The sequence below is a fragment of the Stomoxys calcitrans genome, chromosome 2 (genome assembly GCF_963082655.1).
Source record: "Stomoxys calcitrans chromosome 2, idStoCalc2.1, whole genome shotgun sequence".
NCBI lineage: Eukaryota > Metazoa > Arthropoda > Insecta > Diptera > Muscidae > Stomoxys > Stomoxys calcitrans.
In genome coordinates, this window is record NC_081553.1 from 231,605,458 (window position 1) to 231,625,060 (window position 19,603).

Genomic DNA, 19,603 nt, shown 5'->3' on the forward strand with positions numbered 1-19,603 from the left:
AGCGAAACGTTACGCTACGTTATACAATACCCAAAGTATGGCATCACCGTATGGTATAATTTGACAGCCTCACTCTGTCAATAAAACGCCGAAAATACATAAATACAGCAACAATAAAATTAAAAATTAAGTACAACAAATAAGAAAACAATTTAGTTTCAAATACCATTATGGAAACTTTGCTTGAACAGCAAAGGCGTTACCATGAAGAACGCGAACGTTTGGTGAAAATTATGGTTGACGAGTATGCCAGCAAGAAACTGAATGAAAAAGACCGCATATATTCCGAACACAGATTGAAGTACCTCGTGGATTTGCATTACAATTCAACTTCCAAGTTGAGAGAGCTCTACGAAGATAAGGACAATGAGAGAAAAATGGAGATTCAAGCCCTATCGGGACCAAATGAGTTCAATGAATTTTACAACCGCCTCAAACAAATCAAAGAGTTCTACAAAAAACACCCTAGTGAGGTCAGCATTCCTTTATCTGTCGAGTTTGAGGATATGGTAAAGGCCTACAATAATCCAGACGAAATGTCTGCCTTGGTTGAGTTTACCGACGAGGAAGGTGGTGGACGTTACTTGGATTTAAACGAATGTTATGAGATGTATGTCAATTTAAGAGGTGTTGAGAAGGTTGACTACATTACCTATCTGATGACATTTGATCATGTCTTTGACATTGCCAAGGAGAGGAAAAACAAGGAGTATAAGAAATATTTGGAGTCATTAAACGAATATTTGCATAATTTCGTACTGCGAGTGCAGCCTTTACATGATATTGATGAGGAACTGGTAAAAGTAGAATTGGACTTTCAAAAGCAATGGCTGCAAGGCACATTTCCCGGTTGGGTCTCAAAGGAAACAGAATCGGCTTTGGCAAATACAGGAGCCCATTTAGACTTGTCTGCTTTTTCCAGTTGGGAAGAGTTGGCTTCCCTTGGTCTTGATCGTTTAAAATCAGCTCTGATGGCTTTGGGTCTTAAATGTGGTGGAACTCTAGAGGAAAGGGCTCAACGATTGTTTTCCACAAAAGGCAAAAAAACATTAGACCCCTCTCTAATGGCCAAGAAGCCTTCCAAAACAACCAGCATGCAATCTCGAGAGAACGAACGGCACAAAGAAATAGCCCAATTAGAAGCTTACTTGTACAAATATGCCGATTTAGTATCTGAACAGCGTAGTGCTACGAAGGAAAACGTTCAACGCAAACAGGCTCGCACTGGAGGCGAAAGGAATGACAGCGACGTTGAGGCAAGTGACTCAGACATTGATGATGACCCGGATGCCGACGATGTTCCATACAATCCCAAAAATCTTCCTTTGGGCTGGGATGGTAAACCTATTCCTTACTGGCTTTATAAACTCCATGGCTTGAATATTAGTTATAATTGTGAAATATGTGGTAATTATACGTACAAAGGGCCGAAAGCCTTTCAACGTCACTTTGCCGAATGGCGCCATGCTCATGGTATGAGATGTCTAGGCATTCCAAATACTGCACATTTTGCAAATGTTACTCAGATAGAAGATGCTATTACTCTGTGGGAAAAACTGAAATCGCAAAAAACCTCTGAAAGATGGATTGCTGATCAAGAAGAAGAATTTGAAGACTCTCAGGGGAATGTGGTAAATCGTAAGACCTATGAAGATTTGAAGAGACAAGGTTTACTATAAATTGTACCACTACATTAAACATAAAATGAGAATAATAAATATATTAAATATTTATACAAAAACTTTGTTAGCCAATTTATTTTATGATACTTCAGCTGTTAACAACAGACCTACCGTGTTTAATGTAGTAAGGGGCAACAATGAAATGCTCTTCCTTGGTTCAGAGCTTTTTAGATCAGCACGCAACCACGGAAATTCCTGAAAAAAAATATGTTATTCCGTAGTGGTCGTATGAATTAACACTAAACCAAACCTGATAGTGAGGATTGTGTGACAGTCTTACGAATCCCGCTTGCGTAGTGTATATTTGTATTTTGAATTTACAATCTGAGGGAAGTTTTTCCAAATTTTTTAATCTTTCTGCCAGCGTATATAAGGAAGATCGCAATTGTTCCTCGAATTCCATTAAAAATTCATCTTCACATACTTTATTTTCCAACATTTGCAAAACTTTAAAATTATACTTTTCGTATTCCTTGCTATCATCTTTGTACAACAGTATTTGCACGCATTCCAATTCTCGCGCCTTGAGCAGCTCACGAAGTATACGAAATACATTGTATATATAGGTGTTTAAAGGAGGATATATTGATGTATACACTGGTGTATTGTACATTCTTCGTTTTTTGAAAATTTGGGCAGGATAAACATCTCTTGTGTACAAGATATGGTTGATGAACACTTCCAATGCCTCAATCACAATGTCATTGAAATCTACAATTGTTTTTTTTTTTTAATATTTACACAATGAATATTAATTTCATCAGATCTTCAAGCTTACCGTCCTCCATCTTGTCCAAGAATAGTGTGTTAGAATTAATTGCTATAATACAATTTGGAAATAACCCGCCGTATCACTCACTACAGCTGCTTTCCATGGTTGTCAAAACAACATACGTTTTTTAAACGGCGTTGCCACAGCGCTGAAGTTTGAAAGTTTTAGGAAACAAGTTTGCAGGCATGTTTCTTATCCATGAGAACAATGCATTTATATTAACTTGGACTATACGATATGTCACTACAAATGGTCTACAGCCAAATCATGTTGTGTTTTGGGGGACGCAATTTGAAAGCACAACTAAAGCTGAGTATTCTGTTCAGTATTTCGAGCGGAATGCTGTCAAAGTCCATATAAAAAACGTCGGCTTAACATTGGCTGAAAAGTAGTACTCTGTTTAAAGTGAGGAAAATGTCAAAAAACTATTATAGTGGCAACACTTGAAACTTTTGCCGGCATCGTTTTAGTTAGTTTTATTGGTTTCAATTGTTCCCTTTTCTTTATATATTTGAGAAAAAATATATAAAATAGAGAAAACAATAAGTACAGATAAAGAAACGTGTTTTGGTATGGGAACAAAAACATTTGATTTCTGTCAAATTCCGCTCGCGAAATAATTAAAAATTTCAGCGGCTATTTCGAAAGCCGAATAGAATACCAACCCTAACAGGAGATTTTTCTAAATTAACTATATTTTGCATTTTAGGTTTTCATACGTGGCAACACTGTTTGGGGTTGTGGGCATTTCGGCAAATTCATTTGTTTACATTTATTTTATTAAGAGCGAGGTAAGCTGTTTTAGGATAATTGTTTTTGATATAATTTAATGTTACAAAGTTACTTTTATCTCTCAACAGAACATTATTCAGATAAATGTAATGAATCTAGAACTCTTGGAATCATTTGGACAAAATTACCCTGAGGAATTTGATGGATCATTGGACTGCATCTCTCTGGCTGTGACATGCGTTTTCAATAAATATGGAACTCTTCTGGCCGTAGGTTGCAATGATGGACGCATCGTGGTTTGGGACTTTCTTACACGTGGTATTGCCAAAATCATATCCGCCCATGTACATCCCGTGTGCAGTTTAAGTTGGACAAGGAATGGCCATAAATTGCTCTCTGCATCCACAGACAATAATGTGTGTATTTGGGATGTATTGTCGGGAGAATGCGAGCATAAGTATCGTTTTCCCTCACCCATACTTAAAGTGCAATTTGATCCTCGCAATGATAAACGGTTTCTTGTATGTCCAATGCGCTACGCTGCTGTCCTTGTGAAAATTGGAGACGCTCATAAATGTTTACCTCTGGATTCGGACGGAGATTTGAATATAGTGGCATCTTTCGACCGAAGAGGCAAACACATTTATACGGGAAATGCCAAGGGAAAAATTATGGTATTGGATGTGGAAACTTTGGAAGTTGTAGCCAGTTTTCGTATCATCGTGGGCACCTCAAGCGCTACCGCTGTTAAAAGCATAGAATTTGCTCGCCGGGGCGACGGCTTTCTCATCAACACATCTGATCGTGTTATTCGTGTTTATGACTCCAAAGAAGTGTTGGCTTTGGGAAAAGATGGAGAACCGGAACCCATACAAAAACTCCAAGATCTTGTTAATAAGACCACCTGGAAGAAGTGTTGTTTCTCCGGAGATGGAGAATACATATGTGCTGGAAGCGCCCGCCAACATGCTTTATATATTTGGGAAAAATCCATTGGAAATTTGGTAAAAATTTTACACGGCACCAAGGGAGAACTTCTACTTGATGTTGTTTGGCACCCGGTTCGCCCAATTATAGCCAGCATTAGTTCAGGTCTGGTTTCAATATGGGCTCAAAACCAAGTGGAAAACTGGTCGGCGTTTGCACCAGATTTTAAAGAACTTGACGAAAACGTCGAATACGAAGAAAGAGAATCCGAATTCGATATAACGGACGAAGACAAATCATTAGATTTAAATGCAGATGCCAAATGTGACGAAGAGATCGAAGTTGACGTTACAAAAGCAGAACCCGTCGCGGCATTCTGTTCATCTGATGAAGAAGGAGAAGATGAAAATGCTTTACAATTTTTACCCATGGCCCCAGAAGTTGAGGATCCCGAAGATGGTTGGGCTCTCCAGGATGGTTTGGAAGGCGGTAGCAGTTCAAAAGATACAGAGTCGTCATCAACATTGCATGACTATGGTGATGTGGTTGCATCTAAAAAACGTAAGATGACAAACTATGACATAAGTTTACCAGATGCACCAGTCGAGGAGGTACATCCATTGGTATCAAGCAAAACCAATAAAGATAAGCAATCAGCTGGTGGGAAAAAGGCAGCAGGACGACCTAAGAAGTGAAACTTAACTATAGATTATGATATTAAGTAAGAGATTAATTTAAAAATACAATCCACAATTTTGAAACATAAACATGCAATTGTTTTAGTACGTTTAAGGTATTGTGATGCAAACCTAGAGAAAGTAATAACCAAAGGTTTGGGTTTGTTAACCTCTAGAAATCGTATCATGGAATAGAAAATCATTCAGATCCAGAAGAATTAATTTCTTTAATAGAAAGTCAGAAAAATATGGCTTTAATTGAAATGGTAGAGTATCCCCACCAACTGTATATTAAAACACGCCTATTAAAAATACAGAATTAACAAGTAAAAGCGTGCTAAGTTCATTCGGGCCGAATCTTGGGAACAACCACCATGGACTCTGCTAAAAATTTATACAAAATAAATTTAATTGTAGGGCATTATTTTATTCTATATATCAAAGTTCTGTCAAACCAGCAATAATTAAAGCTTCTAGGAACCGATCAAGGATGATCCAGAGACCGGTTTACATGGGAGCTATATCAGGTTATAGACCGATTTTTACCCCACTTGGCACAGTTGTTGAAACTCAAAACAGAACACTACATGCAAAATTTCATCTAAATCAAACAAAAATTGCGGCTTCCAGGGGCTCAAGAAGTCTAATCGGGAGATCGATTTATATGGGAGCTATATCAGGTTATAGACCGATTGGACCGTATTTGGCACAGTTGTTGGAAGTCATAACAGAATACTATTTTCAAAATTTCAGCCAAATCGGACAAAAGTTGCGACTTGTAATCGGTTTATATAGGTGCTATATCTAAATCAGAACCGATATTAAGTATCAGTCCAAAATTTCAAGCGGCTAGCTTAACGCGTTTGACCTCTATCGTGATTTCGACAGACGGACGGACGGACATGGCTAGATCGATTCAGAACGACGAGACGATCAAGAATATATATACTTTATTGGGTCTTAGACGAATATTTCGAGATTAGTATACCCGCATCCTATGGTGGTGGGTATAAAAACAATTTAGAGTTATAACTGTACTGAGTATAACGTTGGCTAAGCACCGAATCCCGAAGCGTCCACTTCGAATGAATACGTGTGCGTAAATAAGCAGAGAAATGCGATAAAGAAGGTAACAGCAAAGAGAATGCACACAAAAATCAGACATTTTAATACCGTCAAACCTGACCGGGTGTTAACAGCTGATCGCGCGAGACCACCTTATTTAATCCGCCTTGATGCAAAGTGAATTTTATAAATGTTCCTAATAATATTTCTTAGCTAAAACACAAGGCGGATTTGACAAGGTGGTCCCACGCGAACAGCTGTTAACAGCCGCTCAGGCTTAACGGTATTTATATGTCAAATTTTTGTTTGCATTCTCTTTGATGTCATCTTCCTTCTCGCATATTCTCTGCTCATGTACGCACACGTGTGCACACACGCACACAAATTTCTTTGTGTGAGTTGGCAAACTGCCGATCAACCTGATGGCAAAATGATGGATAGCACCATATGGTTTGTCGTTGTTGAACAATTGAGACCACCTTTAATTGTTTCGCTATGGGTCTGAACATAGTATTAAGCAAACAGTCAAGCAATTCAAACACTGTATATATTTCAAATTAAGAGAGCTTACACATTTTTCAATTTCTCCCATAGTGCTTGTTACGAAATCAGTCAGCTGTTTTATCGCGACATCACTATACTTTTTGCACTAACCACCAACTAAAAAAAGATAGAAGAAGAGGCTGTGTCGCGTCTTTGCGCGAAATTATAGATTTGTAACAAAAGTAAATATGCAGCCTGTGAGTACATTTTTCTTCTATTTTTGAAATGAAAATTAGAAAATTAACTATGTATATATTATCTTTTCTATCATATCAATTCCAAAAAGACTATTGCATCGTATTTTCAAAAGAGTGCAGCAAAGGAAAAACCAAAAGATGTGGAACCAAAAAAACGAAAGGCACGTATCATATCCAGCGACGAGGACGATGAAGTGGTAGCCGCATCTCCACAGGTTGCCAAAACAAAACATAGCAAAAAACTCAAGACTGATTCCAATGGCTCAAGCAACACCGTCTCTCCTTCCGCATCTAAGAAATTGAAGTTGGACAAATTGAAGTCAAAATCACCCGTCAAAGCTGTAGATCCGATGTCTTTGTTTGGCGGCGAAACTAATAGAGTTGAAGCCAAAAAAGCTCCTAAGCCTAAGGACAAGGCTTTGAAAGAATTCGAAGACGATGAAATCGATCAAAGTTTAATGGAAATCGATTTGGAACAAAGTCTTGTCGAAACGACTGTTAAAGAATCGGATCAAAAGAATGAGAAACATACACCAAGTAAGGTTAAACATGAAAAATCCACACCCTCGAAAGAAAAGAGCAACAATGATAAGAAATATACACCAACCAAAGATGAAAAGAAAAGGGATAAAGATGACAAAAGAACTCCCAAGAGCGAAAAGCATAAATATGATAAAAAGTCTTCCGTTGAGCATAGGCGTAAGGAGGACACTAAACACACTCCTACTGAACATAAGAGAACTTCCAAAGCGTCGAAAAATTCTCCTACGGATGAAGATGATAACCCTATAAAGGGAAAGAAACATAAGCAAGACTTGGATTCAAGTAAGTTAGAGTGTTATTCAAACCTATAGGCTAGACCACGAAGAAGTTTCGCAACTGCTTGGTGGGCAACATACTCTTCCTTTTGGTCAAATTTTTCGAAGCATCGTTTATCTAAGGCTTTCATAAGGTTACACCCAACGCTGTGTAACCCTAGATTGCTCCTCACATAGTCGCAGTCAGGTCTAGGTACCAGAGATTTTTCACCATCCTTAAACGGCATACCGAAATATCGGCTTTTTTTTATTTTAGTCTACCGAAAACCATGAAATCATTTTATAAACTACCATATTATTTTTTATAGGTGTTCTTACCGATGAAGAACGCCATGAGCGCAAACGTATGACAGCAATACTCTATCAAAAATATAAAAATCGGTCATCTGTTCTAAATCACGGATGCAAAGAAGTACCAAAGGTGAGTGAATAATTATAAAAAATAGTCTCTTCTGTTTTCTCTAACTCTCTAAAAAAATATGTTTTAGGGAAAACCAAATTGCTTGGCCGGTTTAAGTTTTCTTGTCACAGGTGTTCTAGAGTCTCTTCAGCGTGATGAAGCCAACTCTATCGTCAAAGAATATGGAGGCAAAGTAATGAGTACTGTAGGTAAACGTTTAAATTACCTTATTGTAGGCGAAGATGCCGGCCTCAAAAAACTTGCTCAGGCTGAGGAGTACAACGTAAAAATTTTAAGTGAAGACGATTTTCTCAACCTTATACGCCAAAAATCGGGTATTGCAACAGAAAATGGTAATGGCACAGTTCGGGATTATGGTGAAATGCCCAGTACGAGCCCAAAAACTAAGAAAGATTTTAAAAAGGGAAGAGAGGAGGAAGTGAAAATCAAAAAAGAAAAAGTCGATTCTCCAAAAAGGAAATCAAACGTGGAAGAACTGAACAATAATGTGTCACCCAAGAAACTTAAACGTGAGATAAAGGAGGAGACAACCTTTAAAGAACACATATCAAAAATTAAAAAAGAAATTAAAGATGAGGTGACTTCTAAAGATATTAAAGAGGAATTTCCCCGACCGCCGCCTGTTACAGAAGATATGATGGCCTGGGTAGATAAATACAAACCTACCACTGTAAAGGATATTATTGGCCAACAGGGACCAGCCAGCAACGTAGCAAAGTAAGAAGTACATCAAATGAAATGGCAAATAGAAAATATCTTGTAATTTCTTTCATTAGGCTTACCAACTGGCTTTCAAAATGGTACATAAATCATGATGGCAAGAAAAAGTTGCAAAAACCAAATCCATGGGCTAAGAACGATGATGGTAGTTTTTACAAGGCAGCACTACTATCAGGTCCTCCTGGCATTGGTAATTTACGGATAGATAACAGGTTTTTCTATGGTTTATTTTATGTAAAATTTTTTTATTTTATAGGCAAAACTACTACTGCAACTTTGGTTTGCAAAGAACTGGGCTTCGATGCTGTTGAGTTTAATGCCTCAGACACTCGTAGCAAACGCTTATTGAAGGAAGAGGTTTCCGAGTTACTTTCCAATAAATCTCTTTACGGGTACTTCCATGGCAATGGTCAGGTAACAAAGAAACATGTTCTAATCATGGATGAAGTTGATGGCATGGCTGGTAATGAGGATCGTGGAGGTATTCAGGAGTTAATTGGACTTATCAAAGAGTCTTCTGTTCCTATTATTTGTATGTGCAACGATCGCAATCATCAGAAAATGCGCTCACTTGTGAACTATTGTTACGATCTTCGTTTTAATCGTCCTCAACTGAAGCAAATCAAGGGACGAATATTAAGCATTTGTGCCAAGGAAAATATTAAACTAGATTCGACAAAACTGGACGAAATTATAGCGGCGACAAATAATGACATTCGTCAATCGATTAATCACATCTCCTTACTAAGCGCAGGAAAAGAACTCAATCTGCCATCTGACAAAGTGTCTTCGAATGCAGATGAAAAAATTGCTCAAAAGGATTTGAAAATGGTGAGCGATGGCAGTGGGATGTCTTTAATAGGACAATATGAAAACCTAATTTTGATCTTTTAGGGACCGTGGGATGTAGTGCGTAAAGTTTTCTCTGCAGATGAACATAAGAATATGTCATTCTATGACAAGTGCGATCTATTTTTCCACGACTACAGTTTGGCACCACTGTTTGTACAACAAAATTATTTAATTGTGAACCCTGCAGGGCCGAAGTAAGCTTTATACTCACAATCGTGATATTTCATAGGCTTATTAATTTTTATTTTTAGATCAGAGGTAATTCAAAAAGTAGCTAACACCGCTGACTCCCTGAGCTTAGGTGACCTAGTTGATAAAAAGATTCGATCTAATTCTTCGTGGGCTCTACTGCCAACTCAAGCAATTTTTAGTTCTGTTATGCCCGGTGAATATATGAGTGGATACTTTACTGGACAAATAAACTTTCCTGGCTGGCTGGGAAAAAATTCTAAATCCAGCAAACGTTGTCGTTTTGCCCAAGAAATTCACGATCATACACGTATAAAAACGTCAGGTTCTCGCCTTTCTGTACGCCTAGACTATGCCCCTTTCCTTCTAAACAAAATTGTAAAACCATTGGCAGAGAAAGGCTTGGATGGAGTTGAAGAATCCCTGCAAACATTAAAAGAGTATCACCTTCTGAGAGAAGATATTGAAAGTTTGATTGAACTAACTACATGGCCAGGCAAAAAGAGTCCTATGGACGGTGTAGATGGTAAAGTAAAAGCTGCTCTCACTAGAGCCTACAACAAGGAGGTATTGGCCTACTCGTACTCTGCCACAGCAGGTGTAAAGAAAAAACGTGCTGAAGCATCAGAGGAATTTGAAAGCTTGGGTGTGGACGGTGACGAGGGAGACATTGCCGCAGCAGATTCAGAAGACGATAAGGATGATGCGTTGGAAAATGATGGCTTAATTAAGGTTCGTACATTAATTATTATTTACTTCCAACAATGTACTATTTTCTTTTAACAGGCGAAGAAGAAGACTGCGGCATCAACATCGAAAGCGGTTGCAAAAAAAACTACTGGAAAGGCTAAAGCGAATCTCAAATCAAAAAAATAATTTGTTTAGTGCATGTTTAAGTTTGTTGTATATTGTGTGATTATTTTTTTGCTTGAAATAAACCGTTTGAAAACTTTTTATACAAAATTTTAGGAATTATATGAAGCTCAGTCATTTCCACATGAAGAAATCAAATAAATAAAGAAACACCAAATGAGCTTAGGAAACTTGACCACCCAAGGGCCTGAATCGGGTGTGTTCCTGGTTTCACCTCTTGGAACAACTTATGATTAAATTATAAAAAATGCAATTCGATACAGTAATGGAAATTTTGTATAACAAATTTTCCAGTTGGCAACTCTACTGAAGTTGGTTTGTAATCCTTTTTCGACCCATAGATTTAGTGAAACTAAGATTTATGGATTCCAAACCAACTTCAGTTGAGTTGCCAACGCCCAAATTTGTTATAGAAATTTCCATTTTCGTGTCAAGCTGCATATGTCTTTACAATTTACTTTGTAGCTGAACGCTCAAAATACTGATTAAGGAAACAGTAAAAATTACCAATTTTCATAATTTTAACTTCTGGCAACGCAACTATAGTTGCGCGACCGTCCATAATCGACCCTTATACATTTCGGGATTTACTTGTTGTTATCTGGTGTGTTTTACTTATTTCACTTATTCTTTCACCACTAATCTCGCGAATGAATCCCAGAGCACAACCGTGTAATCAATCTACAAATGTCAAAGCTTAGAAAACGAAACTGGAAATTTGTAAAATGATTTTTATTTTCTTAAACATCTATTTTTACAATTGTCGGCACCAGCTTGGTAAATATGTAAACCTTTGTTATGACCCAATGGAGGATACTCTCTTTGACGAGGTGGATTCTTCTTTTTCTTTTGAATTTTCCGGTAAATGTATATTGACTGCCGCCAATGCTTCCCTTATCCATTTTGGAACAGTTTCGTCAATAAAATGTTTATCCATAAAATCCTTAACAAATTCCGGAAACTGGTCTCGTTCGATAGCAGTTCGCATTGCCCTCATCAAACGTAGTTGAAACGCTACGTTATGTACACTTAGAAGGCTACACGAAACACTTTCTACAGTTACTATGTGATGAAGGTAGGACCTCGTATATCGTTTACATGTACTGCATTCACAGTCCTCATCGATAGGAGCCATATCTAATGCGTACTTTTTCTGCTTAAGATTTAGTTGTCCATGCATCACCAGAGCACAGCCAAATCTCGCAGTTCGCGTGGGAAATACACAATCAAACATGTCGATGCCTAGGGCCACACATACTACCAAGTCTGCTGCAAAGCCCACTCCCATTAAATAGCGTGGCTTGTCTTTTGGCAATAGATCTGTACAGGTATGCACGGTTCGCCAAAATTCATCCTTGCTCTCTCCACCGCTAAGCCCTCCAACTGCATAGCCACGTACCTTTCTCTCCATCAAGCCAGCTACGCATTTCCTACGCAGTTCGGGATCTAGACCTCCCTGGACAATGGGAAACAAACTTTGGTCATCATCTCTGGCATGAGCTGTAATACATCTATCAACCCAACGAATAGTTCGATGCATTGCTTCTTCTACTCTAGGACCGGTGGTAGTCGTTTTGACGACATCATCCAATTGCATCATAATATCGGCACCAATTGCATTTTGTATCTCTATGGAATGTTCAGGAGTTAACATGCATTCGGAATTGTCGAATGGTGAGCGAAAATTTACACCCTGCTCATCAATTTCAGCTAATTGCAGCAACGATACCATTTGGAAACCACCTGAGTCTGTCAAAATAGCTCTCGGCCATCCCATGAATTTGTGCAAACCACCTGCTTTCTTAAGCGTCTCAATGCCCGGCCTCATACCCAAATGATAAGTATTTCCCAAAAGAATTTGGCAATTTAACTCGATTAGTTGTTGTGGCAGTATGCCTTTAAGGGTTCCTTGGGTTCCAACAGGCATGAAGACCGGTGTGTTAACTACACTATGACGCAGTGTCATAAGTCCAGCTCTTGCCTTCGAAACTGAACACTCAGCGACAACTTTGTATGTCAAAGGAGGTATTTTATTTGAGGCCATAGATATTTATTTTATGTCAGTTCTACAATTTTCTTATAACACAAATGCTCATGGCCCTCGTTTCAAAATAAAAAGTTTAGAGATGGCAAAATGTATTTATCGATAACTTCCCGCTTGCAGTTGACATTGCAGCTCACACCTAAATAACGGTACAAGGTTAATAACAAGAAATAATGTACAGATATAAGTTGTGGTTGTTTTTTCACAGAACTTTAAATGTCCCATGATGAATGAAGACTTTTTTTTTAAGTTGTACTTCGGTTTTGTTTTGCTCTGAATAAAAATTTTGAAATTTTTATTGACATACGCATTTACGTGCCATATGCCCCTTGTCGTTTAAGTACGCCTGTTTATAGGTAGGTCTGCTTTTACTGCTTTGTTTTTTGACAATCAGCTGATCACGCTAACAATTTTTTTCGCTGCGAAGAAACAAATATATAAATTTTTAATTGTACAAATTGTTTAATTATCTATTGTGCAAATTTCTTGTGTTTACCTTTCCCCCTATTAAACGGATTATTGAATTCCCGTCACGAGGATAAGATAGAAATATGTTTCGCAGTCGTAGCTGGTTTGGGGGAGGCTGGAATAAACCCAAGAACAGACTTTCCTTGGAGCACTTGAAATACTTGCACAGTGTTTTGGAGAAAAATACAACAGTTTCTGAAAGCAATAGAGGCTTGCTGGTGGAATCATTGAGATGCATTGCCGAAATACTCATCTGGGGCGACCAGAACGATTCTTCCGTATTCGAGTAAGTTTTTTGCTTTTTTCGATATATACAGCGTCTGTATATATGTATGTATAAAAGAAATCTGCTATGGGAATGTACTTGTATAACAAACATATAGGAAATGTTTCTATTTAATTGCGCGCAAATTGGCAATTAAACTTAACAGCCTCTGTATAGCAGTACTATTGTATATACAATATAACTGCAAAAAGGGTCTGAAAATACTTTCGTTTCGTATGGGTTCAACAACGTTTGATCAACTCTATATAAAATGCACAATTTCTTATTGGCGAAAATAAAATCAAATAGAAGCTGATTTAAGGATGCCCCCACATATCCAATATGTTTCTCCAGCGATCGTGTACTCCTTGCTCCCAAAATAGTGCTTGTCAAGGATTGCTACTCCCACTTCAAATACATGGGTACAACAACAATAGCCGTCACATTTGACAGCAATTTGCGATAGAGTCAAAAGTAGAAACAAGGTCCTCAAGTCACTTGCTGGCAACACTTGGGGTGCAGACACAGAAACCTTGTTGATCACGTGCAAAGCAATTGGCCGGTTTGTGGTAAGTTTTGCAGCGCCAGTGTGGTCTCGTCAACTTTGTGACACGCAGTGGAAAAAAATTCGGATCTCAATACCATGGCAGCTGGTTGTACGTACCGGATTGACTTCGATGGAGTTCTTCATCGTCAAGGGCTGCCGCCTCAGTGTATAACACACTGCTACAACAACAACAACAAATATCCTACCAGTGCGAAGACATAACTACATGCTGTCTAAGCAATACCTTTTGGGCTGTTATCGCAGAAACCATTCAAAACATCATCTTGTGGATAGATATCCACCGCCCAGAAGCCTTAAGGTACATCTACATGATCTAGAGCGTGAGGTTCAGCCCTACAAGAGAGAACCTCTAGATCAAGTGGCATATGAAGCAGGTCTAAACAACATTCATGCAGACACGGTAGCAGATGCGGTAAATGGCTATCAGGTGAATGTAGTCCTTGGAGAACGACCGCCTCCCATTGAAGAAATTGACCTTCCCCGGCAAACCAGAGTAGTTCTGGCTCAATTCACGATCCGGCAGATGAAATTTTACTTCATTTAAATCACTACATTTTATTCATATGAGTCCATATTTCTTCCAGTTTCTTTTTAGAGAAAAATATGCTATCATATTTTTTGCAAATAATGCGGCAAAAAAGTGGTGGATCGAGTTTTGTATGTGTTCAACTCCTGCAAACATTGAATATCCTTTTCGAGAATATAAGAAACGAAATGTGTGTTTGTAAGTATTCCTCAAAAAGTCCATCAAACATAAATAATAATGTCAAAATTTATTTTTTACAGATTACCTTCTTAGTAACAATCACGTAAATTCAATTATTGTACACAAGTTTGACTTCTCCGATGAGGATGTAATGGGTTATTATATATTATTTCTTAAAACGTTGAGTCTAAAATTGAATAGCCACACCATACATTTCTTCTACAATGAGGTAAGTCTGACTTTATAGTTACAGATGCTAGATAAACTATATATAATCCTGTCTTGTATATTGTAGCATACCAATGATTTCCCCCTTTATACGGAAGCCATTAAATTTTTCAATCACCCCGAAAGTATGGTTCGAATAGCTGTTCGCACAATTTCTTTAAATGTTTACAAAGTACAAAATGCCAGCATGCTGCGTTTTATAAGAGACAAGTAAGAATTTATTCTGGGTTTGATGGACACTCTTTTTATTTTATGTTTTATACTAGAACGGCCGCTCCTTACTTTAGTAATTTGGTTTGGTTTATTGGCAAGCATATTCTGGAACTTGATAATTGCGTACGCACTGACATTGAGTAAGTTCTTCAGTTGTCTCTTTTTCAAAATAGTAGGCTTCATATCTTTAAATTGGTTTTATTTCCTTTTAGCCATCAATCGAATCAAAAACTTTCGAATTTAGTTGCCGAACACTTGGATCATTTGCACTATTTAAACGATATACTGTTACTTGAAATCAACGACTTAAATGCTGTTTTAACTGAACATTTATTGCACAAACTGTTTGTGCCTTTATACATATTTTCATTGACGCCGGCGCCGCCACCAACTTCCTTGGCCCTGGTGACACAAAATCTTGCTGCTGTCCTTAATCGAAATGTTGATATTGACATTCAGGAGATGCAAAATCCAAGAGTGTCATCAATTGTTGCCTTATATTTACTGTCATTGGTATTTCTTGTGGTAACGCATTCACCGCTTGTCCATGCCTTGGCCTGGGTTATACTGAATGGCGATAACAGCGTTTTTAAAGAAGGTGCTGCTTCTGTGCTTTATGTGGAACATCGTCAAGCTATGGTGCCCAGCTTCACTGAACCCAGAGAGAGTTTAGAGCAAGCATTGGGGACAGCAGCCAATTTTTCGGGCTACTCATATGGGGAGGAATCCACAGAAGAAAGTGCAATTGCTGCCGTTGCGGTAAATAATGATGCTGTTGTTGATGAAACTGATATTCACAGCTCTAGCGAAGCTTTGGAAAATGCCGAATCTTCAGTGCTAACATCAACGGCCAAATTGGCAAACATAACCGATGAAGAGAAAGAAAAGCTGCAGCTAATGACATCACCTACGGCAACGTCTACCATAGCTGCTGCTTTGCAAAGACCATTCTTGGACACAGTTTTGTCCGCTTTGGATTGTTCAGAGAATGACTATTTGGCATTGTTAGCACTATGCCTAATATATGCTATGAGTTTCAACAAAGGTACTTTGTTTTGCCACATTGCTTCTTTCTCATCCTATTCATCATTACGAATTCATATTTCCTTTTTCCAATCTTACTATTCACGCTGCTTGTTAATTTCTTGTTCTAAACTCCATTATAGATGGTATGTAATGACAAGGTTCACTAAAATGCTTGTGACTTTAACCTCATTCTGCAACTGACAATGTTTCCTACGTTAGCGCAAATGTTAAATGACACCGCAATAACAAATGTATCTTTTTCTAGGAATCAAAAATGACTGGTTTCATCAGGTGCTATCCAAATCTGGCAATGGAACAATAAGTTACAAAACAGAAATTATTGAACGTTTATTAAATATTGTTACGCTCTCTAATCAGCCATCGTGTCGCATACGTCTGATAACAATTGAGATCGCTTTACATTTGCTAGTTGCTTTTACAAAGCCAAACAGCGATGACTGTCCACCAACAGTATTCACTGAAAGCCAACAAGAAATCCTATTTGCTGCCCACTCGCAGTCCATGTCTGTACTGCGAAATTTCTACAAATCAGAAGATATATTTCTAGACCTATTTGAAGCCGAGTACAATGAGATGCGTAAAGCCAATTTAAATGTAGAGTTCCTATGCATGGATTCGGCGATATTGTTACCACCCACAGGTACACCGTTGACAGGTATACCATTTACAAGACGTCTTCCTTGCGGAGAGGTGGAAAAGGCTCGGAGAGCTATACGAGTATTCTTTCTTTTACGCAAAACGTGCCAACAATTTTTAAATGAAAAAGAAAATATGCTGCCATTGACCAACTCTTTGAATTTGGTGCAAATAGATAATGTCTTGGACCTAAGTAAGTTCTTGATGTCTTCACATAATAAACTTTTCATATATCTTCTTTCTTCTTACGCTAGATAACAGCGACTTGATAGCATGCACTGTAATCGTCAAGGATAATGTTAAGCAGCGCAGATTTCTTGTTATTGACTCGCTACAATTGATTTTAGTTGAACCAGATGCCAAACTCTTGGGATGGGGTGTTGCAAAGTTTGTAGGCTTCCTGCAAGACGTTGAAGTTGTCGGCGACAAAGACGACAGCAGATGTTTATATATAACAGTACATCGTGGCGGCGGTGCTGGCCATAATCGCACACCTTTAATATCTGCCAAGTTTTTATTCGACGATCACATTCGTTGCATGGCCGCCAAGCAGAGGTTGACCAAGGGCCGAAGTAAAGCTAGGCAAAAGAAAATGTACCAAATTGCTCAAATGATCGAAATGCCTGGACAAGTTATAGATTCCCCCGTTTATGCTGTTGGAGGATTGAGATCTAGCGGAGCGGGCAGTAGCAGCAGCTCAAGGTCTTCGCGTGAGCATAGACCCATGTTTTCAACAACGTCTCGGGTGCCTGGCTTTGCAGCTGCCTTAAGGCGCGATAGTGGTTTGTCTGCCGGCGTCAGTCGCATACAAATGGCTCAGAATCGTTCGTTAGAAGGGTAAATTAGATTGTTTAGGCATTGTAGTCCCGATTTTTATTATAATCTTAACTATTAACATTTTTGTACGAAGCATACGTAATGAAACTGCCGGTCGTTCTCGCAGACGTAGTCCTAATTCCAATACTAACAACACTGAGGGAACTGTCAGTTCTTCTCAACGTGAGCATTCCCATTCGCCAAGTGTGGGTGCAAAAAGCACTTCGCACTCCCGGGACAATTCAATGCAAAGGGCATCTAGAGAAGGTAGCCCCCTCTCGCAGAGGCCAAGGTAGTTATAGCATAAGAATGGAGCTTAAATATTGATAGACAAAATTATTTCAGATCTGAAGAGATTCCTTTGGAAGATTTTCAACATTCGCGTAATAACAGTCCGCATGGAAGGACGCCCACGTCATCTTCAAATGCAGGTTCTCGCTCGCATACTCCTTCCCGCGCTCTAAATTTTGATCAAATTTCCATACATAATGCATCACCCAGGAGAGATAGTAACATGGCCACACAACCCAATGGTGTTTCTGGCCACAAAGAAAATACCCTACACACCCAAAAGTCGTCAGAGGAAACTTCTTTCATAGCAACAGATGAGACAGCTAACTCTGTGTGCGCTTCAACTACCACCTCCAGTTCAAGGCGCAAAGGAATCATAGAAACCGTTTAAAAACTCAGTCCGATATTTATACCTTTATAAAATTAATTTCAGCATTAATTATTCTATGGGGAAATGTGGTATTTTGTTTTTAAACTATTTATATTAAAATAATCGTTAACATAATTCGGAGTTAAGTTAATCGCACTGGCCTGCTTGTTAGTGAGAAACTATAATCAATATGTATTTTTAACTAACTAATTGTAAATAACAACAAACATTATATATTTAGAATAAAGTTTTATGTTAATTAACAACAACAAATTTATGAACAGCTTCCAAAAAGAGTACTGCAAGAATATCAACCTTTTTTTATGAATTTCAATAATTTTTAATAAAATTTTCTTAGCAGTAGAGGGGAAAAACTTGGCTATGACAGAACATTTGTCCCATTAGCCGAACGTAGAATAGCGTTCCAATCCTCGCGATCGGTAGCTGAATAGAAAGCAAGACCGAATTACCATTTCGTTCCGACACGGGATAACTATGAGCACCCACAGGCAGGAACTTTATTCTGTGTGGTGTTAACGTAGTCACGAGATGCGTAGTAGCTACAACTGCAGTTGCGAACAATCAGCGATATCTAGTGGAGGGTCTCAGTGAGAGGTCGGGCGACACCGGCTCTTACTTAAATACTGTGTGCATTTGATGCTTGAAATGACAAGGCGAGTTGTTGACGCCTTTAAACAACGTATGGTCATGACGTTCCCACCTATGGAGCAGAACGAGAATCGCTACCTCCACACACCCAAGAGGTTTTTTGTATTACTGGTTTATAAATAAATAAATGTGGCTACGATAACATTAACCAATACGTTGGTGGGTTCGCTTAACACGAGAGGTTATGGCCTATCGCTACTGTGATATGGTAATCGGCACAAAATTATATACCTATGAGTCTGTGACGGACTGCCACCAATTCTTAGCATAATATGGGCAGATAGTGTAATTTGTAAACCATATTTTGCTTTCGAAGCAGGGTACTCTGCTTTTGGGATATTTGTGAAAAACTTTAACAAAATAATTCATTAATTATTTATTATAATATTATATGTACATATTAACAAATAAATAAATAATAATTAAGAAAAAAATTTATATGGATTTTCATACTTGCTTATGGGCAAGTCGATCAGAGGTTCGAGGTGCAAAATTCCTTTGTTTATTCGGACATAGGGCTGCATCATCAGTTGGCCACAATTTAGATGTAGGCCCACGATTAGGAATGGCATATACAGAGAGTTTGTTTTAAAACTCAACTCAGTCCCATAGATATTAAGGGTATTTATGGGTTTCAAACAGTTCTAATAGCATTTAATTACTTCACAAATTAAAATGCTTTACCATTTAATTGGGTTTAATGGGAATCTATAAATCTTTATTTACTAAAATATTTTGATTTGTAACGAACCATTTACACGCCACCCTGCACGTTTTTGTTTAGACAACTTTGTTTTTGTTTTGAAGATTTTTA

General features: G+C 38.2%; 6 protein-coding genes across 7 annotated transcripts in view; 4 read left to right on the top strand and 2 right to left on the bottom strand.

The window, feature by feature from the left end:
• Window positions 1-2,525, bottom strand: part of LOC106094352 (DNA polymerase zeta subunit 2) — a 142,886-nt gene extending 140,361 nt beyond the window's left edge. For both annotated transcript variants that reach the window (XR_009397291.1, XM_013261597.2), the window contains exons 1-3: window positions 2,461-2,525; window positions 1,933-2,393; window positions 1,794-1,877 (exon numbers count right to left, since the gene is read on the bottom strand). Coding sequence is in view for 1 of the 2 variants with exons in the window: in XM_013261597.2 (XP_013117051.2) it covers window positions 1,794-1,877; window positions 1,933-2,393; window positions 2,461-2,470 (555 nt within the window). In the remaining variant the exon portion in view is untranslated. The remainder of the gene's footprint in view (window positions 1-1,793; window positions 1,878-1,932; window positions 2,394-2,460) is intronic.
• On the top strand, window positions 73-1,735 carry LOC106094252 (splicing factor 3A subunit 3). Its single transcript, XM_013261488.2, has one exon. The coding sequence runs from the start codon at window positions 171-173 to the stop codon at window positions 1,677-1,679; it is 1,509 nt and encodes a 502-aa protein (XP_013116942.1). The 5' UTR covers window positions 73-170; the 3' UTR covers window positions 1,680-1,735.
• Window positions 2,526-3,163: 638 nt separating the features above from the next.
• On the top strand, window positions 3,164-4,880 carry LOC106088472 (retinoblastoma-binding protein 5 homolog). The gene is made up of 2 exons (XM_013254038.2): window positions 3,164-3,245; window positions 3,315-4,880. The coding sequence occupies exon 2, from the start codon at window positions 3,336-3,338 to the stop codon at window positions 4,806-4,808; it is 1,473 nt and encodes a 490-aa protein (XP_013109492.1). The 5' UTR covers window positions 3,164-3,245; window positions 3,315-3,335; the 3' UTR covers window positions 4,809-4,880.
• A 1,618-nt stretch (window positions 4,881-6,498) lies between these two features.
• LOC106095617 (replication factor C subunit 1) lies at window positions 6,499-10,558 on the top strand. The gene is made up of 9 exons (XM_013262865.2): window positions 6,499-6,595; window positions 6,685-7,420; window positions 7,722-7,834; window positions 7,902-8,551; window positions 8,611-8,744; window positions 8,811-9,385; window positions 9,449-9,600; window positions 9,658-10,327; window positions 10,382-10,558. The coding sequence occupies exons 1-9, from the start codon at window positions 6,587-6,589 to the stop codon at window positions 10,469-10,471; spliced, it is 3,129 nt and encodes a 1,042-aa protein (XP_013118319.2). The 5' UTR covers window positions 6,499-6,586; the 3' UTR covers window positions 10,472-10,558.
• Window positions 10,559-11,179: 621 nt separating this feature from the next.
• LOC106088630 (queuine tRNA-ribosyltransferase catalytic subunit) lies at window positions 11,180-12,596 on the bottom strand. The gene has a single exon (XM_013254267.2). The coding sequence runs from the start codon at window positions 12,510-12,512 to the stop codon at window positions 11,265-11,267; it is 1,248 nt and encodes a 415-aa protein (XP_013109721.2). The 5' UTR covers window positions 12,513-12,596; the 3' UTR covers window positions 11,180-11,264.
• Window positions 12,597-12,897: 301 nt separating this feature from the next.
• Window positions 12,898-18,439, top strand: LOC106095602 (protein CLEC16A homolog). Its single transcript, XM_013262854.2, has 10 exons — window positions 12,898-13,266; window positions 14,398-14,537; window positions 14,600-14,748; window positions 14,815-14,957; window positions 15,014-15,100; window positions 15,173-16,005; window positions 16,252-16,836; window positions 16,898-17,480; window positions 17,554-17,751; window positions 17,805-18,439. Exons 1-10 carry the CDS (start codon window positions 13,064-13,066, stop codon window positions 18,139-18,141), a joined length of 3,258 nt encoding a protein of 1,085 aa, XP_013118308.1. The 5' UTR covers window positions 12,898-13,063; the 3' UTR covers window positions 18,142-18,439.
• Window positions 18,440-19,603: the final 1,164 nt, after the last annotated feature.